General features: G+C 43.8%; 1 protein-coding gene across 1 annotated transcript; it reads right to left on the reverse strand.

Moving 5' to 3' along the window:
* Positions 1 to 1,297: 1,297 nt before the first annotated feature.
* LOC123425591 lies at positions 1,298 to 4,602 on the reverse strand. Its single transcript, XM_045109281.1, has 6 exons — positions 4,457 to 4,602; positions 4,245 to 4,306; positions 3,989 to 4,124; positions 3,814 to 3,886; positions 3,399 to 3,464; positions 1,298 to 1,492 (listed from the first exon to the last, which is right to left on the reverse strand). Exons 1-6 carry the CDS (start codon positions 4,600 to 4,602, stop codon positions 1,298 to 1,300), a joined length of 678 nt encoding a protein of 225 aa, XP_044965216.1.
* Positions 4,603 to 4,943: the final 341 nt, after the last annotated feature.

Consider the following 4,943-nt stretch of genomic DNA (forward strand, 5'->3'; position numbering starts at 1 on the left):
AGGCATCAACCCAAGAGCTCAATTTTGATGGGGGCGCTTGCTATGGAACCCGCCCCTCATTTGGCTGATAGAGCCGATCCAATGATGGACCTGAACGGGGAACTGAAGAAAATAAACAAGAAATTAAAGCAGATGATTGATTCGAAGCAGCAAGCAAATATGATGGCGGGAGCATTTTATTGTTGTATCATTGCTATGGGTTTCTTTTACTTGATGTTCATCAATCGCTAGAAATCGTTAGAGTTTCAGCTAATGTGTCGAGCTAGTTTCAGGGGTCTCTAATTTAAGTTAGTGTGACTAGCTAGTAGTTTCAGTTAGACCATAAAGCATTTGCTAGCTGAAGTTATATCAAGCATAACTTGTGTGAATTCTTGTAATGACCATATTTCGAGTTACAGTTCTAGCCCGTAATGAATAAAATGCAACAATTCATGAAGTCTGTATCCTCTGTCCATGGATTATTTGCTTCCCCTTATAATAAAATGCGGTTATGCGAGGTTGAATTGTGACCAAAACATGAGGAGACCACATCACCAAAACTACAGTCCTCTTCACAACAATTCAACCGTTGCTCTAATGGGACATAGTAGTTTGGTCTCCTCTATCGCATACACTTGCAGCCCCTTCTTCAGTTAACAAAGAGTTCAGTGTAGAGTTTAGGGTCAAAAAAAATTTATTGGGCCATGGGCTGATGACGACTAAAAGAAAAAAGCAGGCCCAAAGATAAAACAAGCACACCTGCTTGGTGTGGTCGTGTGCTTATGACGACGGGAAGAAAAAAGCAGGCACCAAAAATAATTTCGAGGCCCACTCGCTAGCTAAAGGAGTTGCGTCTCTTGCGGTCGGCCGACATGTGTAGCTAGGGCTGCATGGCTGCATGAACATATGTATGTATTTTTTAAGGAGGATAGGTAGATCCATTCATGCATGGCCGCATGAACATATGTATGTATTGTAACTTGCTCAATTTTTCTGATGCATGAACTAGATAGATTCTTTGTATGCATGAACATGGTTGCATGTCCGTCGTTGCATGTCCATGGTTGCATGTTCATATAATGGAATCTTACTTTTATTACCAACACATAGATCAACTCGATAAAACATCAAGCACGACATAAATAAGCGGGTAGATAGAACATCATCATTATAGTAGCATAGACAACACCATTACCACTTACATAGTTAATTCGGGTCATCCAAGCCACAACACGAACATATAAGATAACAGAAGACAAACATAGATAAATAGATTTTGCGAAAAAAGAAAGATAGATAGATGGGTAGATCTAAACGCCTAGCCGTCGTCTGGGTGCTGCCTTCTCCAGCTTGCTCCTCCTTGCTCCCACTCCACCTCGCTCCTCCTCCGGGCGCCTTTCACTGCCTCCTCCGGGGTGTTGTCGATGGGGTACGACAGAGTGTGCATGCGGTCCACGGTGGGGAAGATGTTGGTGTAATGCGTGAAGATGATGTGGGTGGTGAAAGCGATGAACTCATACCCACACCAGAACAGGCGACCGACAAGGTAGAATGTGTCGATGGAGTTGGTGAAGTGGGCAAGGACAGCAACTAAGGGAGTCCGAGATTTTGGGGTCCTGGGGCGACCGGTTAGTCAATACTGGGTGGGCCCATTGGACCGCGCTGAAGAAGACCAGGCCTAATGACGACCTCTATTTTGAAAGGAATATCTCGAAAATTGACGTGTACTTCAAGTTTAGAAAGAATAGGTCGGCTCATCTGTACGGTCTGCCCTTGGCCAGGGCAGCAGGGGCGACGGCCCGGGCCCAGCCAAACTAGGGGCCCCAAGTTAGCACATATACAAGGATACATAGCCATATAATGTAGGCCCAATATTGATGCGAAACAAAAAGGCCAGCGAGGCCCATATATGATATGTCTAAAAGAAACCCAAAAGCCTAAGAGGCAACCCACGTGTTTGTGCGGCGCCGTGGCAGTTTGCTTGATTGCGTCTCCAATTTCTAATCTAGCGACCTATATACGTACTTTTGATCAAGGCAAGAAGGCCCCATGGTGATTGCTTTGACTTCGTTTTTTTCGGAGGTTGGAGTAGATCAACGCCGAGTGACTCCATTGCACAGGCTGCCGGCTACTAGCACAGTAGCGGCTAGGGCAAGGAACGGCAGAACAACCGAGGTATTTTTTGTCTGATTATTTTATCCCTCAATTTCAATCTGGAGTAATTTTGATTCCTGTAAGAGCAACATTTTTTTTCTTGATTTGGATATATATAGCTGGAGATTGTTGCTGGTAATTTACTCCGTTTTCCAGCATTTAGGTGTCGCCCTCGCTCCTTTTTTGCAAACATGTTTCCTGAAAACACTTGTCTAGTTGGGAGAAAACAGATAGTGATCAAGCAGATCAATTAACTGTCATTATTCTTGACACTATTATTCATGATTTTGGATAAAAAATGCACGAAGTCATTTCTCATGATTGTTGAAGGCATTCGTTTTTGTTGTGCTTTATAACTTATATGACATTTGATCTAGAACATAAGGTACAACATTGTCATCAAATATTATCTACCTGAATTTTTTATCATTGTTTATTATGGCTTTACAAGATTTTTCATATAAGTGTGTGGAATCTAAAAAACCACCACGGCCACAGGGCCCATTAATCGAGTTCGCCCCATGGCCTCTGAAATTCCAGGAGCGGCCCTGGTCCTAGTCATGAGCTTATTGTGGGATAAGAGTTATAAGAAAACTTGCACCTTGGAGTATTACAGTTGACTACATAGAGAGAATAAAAACAGGTTGTACAACTTTAAAATTTACTAGCAAAAAAGCCCGTGCGTTGCAACGGGAGAAAAAAATACCATCCATTCTAACTCTATAAATTAAATCAATGACGTCGCAATAATTTATATTAGAGGAAAGATGTAATTAAAAGAATAATTCATAAGATGGGACGTGAAACACAATTTTTTTGGAAGCTATAATAAATATTCCGGTCATTTAGAATCACCCATGAACAGACTTATATAGTTAAAAATTGAATGTCACTTCTACTTAAATTTTTGTCCCCAAACTTTGCCCATAAATTATTTTGTCACCTTACCAAGCCCCACCAAATATCAGAACTTTTTTCAGACCTTACAAATATCTACTTCCTATTCAAATGAGTTTGAATTCAACTCTTCCATATGGGTTGAAACTTCTTTTGTTGAACTAAGTATAAATTATATGCTTTACGTTAAAAGTTTCAACATTTTCCATGCATCCTAGCCATTTCTTTTCCATCCTTCCCTATTTCTACTTCTTCTTTCTAATTTCTATAAAGGAATTTAGAGAAAGAAATTAAAGGAGAGAGAGAGAGCAATAGTGTAGAGCCCATCTGGCCTGCCAAGGCCCAGCCGCACTATTTTCCTTCAGTGCCTGCACAAACATTGTTGGAACCATCAGCTTTAGTAGTATCTCATCCCTCATTACCCCTTTCGCTTCCTGTTGAAGAAAGCAAAGATACAAAACAAAAGGAACAACTTCTTTAGTTTGTGATTCTATCTGAGAAAGTGAATTGACTGTATACAGAATGGCAGTGACTTATCATATAAAATATCAGAACATAGTTGTAACCAAAAATGAGAAACAATAGCATGCACATCTGCATACAACAACCATTTTTGTGCATACATAGTTGTATTCTACAACAATTAAATTGTGATGCAGATCCAAATCCATTTCGGTGTGTATTGTAGTATTGAGCTTTGAAGAACACAGGCACAACAATTCAATAAGGAGACAGACCAGGAAGCAATCCAAATACTAAGTGCACACTGTAAAGTGGGGATACCTTCAATGGATAACCCAAGCATATGACCGCAGAAGCACTGATACCATCGGAGCTAGCTACCATGCAGCTGACCCTGAGAATGTTGAAGCATCACATAAGTGTACTCAGAAGTCAGATCATATGACAAACCAAAAAGATGCACAAGCAACAACATTATCACACCACTAAATGTTACCTCGAACCCATAGACTTCCTCATAAGAACAAGCGGGTGACCAGGATGCTCTGCCACAACATTCTTCACCACACTGAGATGATGGTCGACAAGCTTGTCTGCCTTCGGGGGAGGCCTCCGTTTACCACCCGACATATCTGCAGTGTTGTTGCTTGATAAATTAATCAACCATTAAGTGAACATGGGTCAAGCATTAAGAACCGGACCTTCAGATAAAAGAGAAACAATTAGGAGTAGATGGAATTGAATAAACTCACATGGATAGTCGAATGTTACTACTTCAATGGCATCCAGGGCATCTTTCACCATCTCCTTCCAGCTAGAAGAACCAATTGTCAGTTCTTAAACATAACTATCCACATACCAAGCACATATAGATGTGTACACAAACTGGAATCCTTGTTCAAGTGATTACAAAAACTGCAGATCCATCAAGCGCGTGAAGAAGAAGCAGAGAAAGAGAGCTCACTGGGTCATCCAATCAGAGGAGGAGGGGGCACCGGCACCGTGGGGGAATACGACCACCGGTTGTCGGTGAGTAAGTTTAGTCCAAAAGGGCGGAGGCGGTGACGGCGCCGTCGTGCACTGATCCGCGCGGCGGCGCTTGCGAGCCATGGAGGAAGGTTAGGGGCTAGCACGTGCAGGCCATGGCAGCTCCGGCGAGTAGGAACTGGCGAGGCCGGCTGAGTCCTGTGGCGCAGCGAGGAGGAGAGGTCGGCTGAGGGCTGGGGCGGCCGATGCACGAGGCTATGGCTGGCCTGGTGCGGTTGGTCAACGCGGGGATCGGGCGAGGCACTCGACCTGGATCCCGATCCAAGAGCGAGGCGAGGCGAACGCCCTGCTAGGCTGACCCGATCCAGAACGGGGCGACGGGGACTCGCAACAGGGATCCGCGGCGGAAGGCGACCAGTGGCGGGCGGAGCTTGGGCGGCGGCAGCTGCTGCGCGGTGCGGTAG

Source organism: Hordeum vulgare, chromosome 2H (genome assembly GCF_904849725.1).
Source record: "Hordeum vulgare subsp. vulgare chromosome 2H, MorexV3_pseudomolecules_assembly, whole genome shotgun sequence".
Classification (NCBI taxonomy): domain Eukaryota; kingdom Viridiplantae; phylum Streptophyta; class Magnoliopsida; order Poales; family Poaceae; genus Hordeum; species Hordeum vulgare.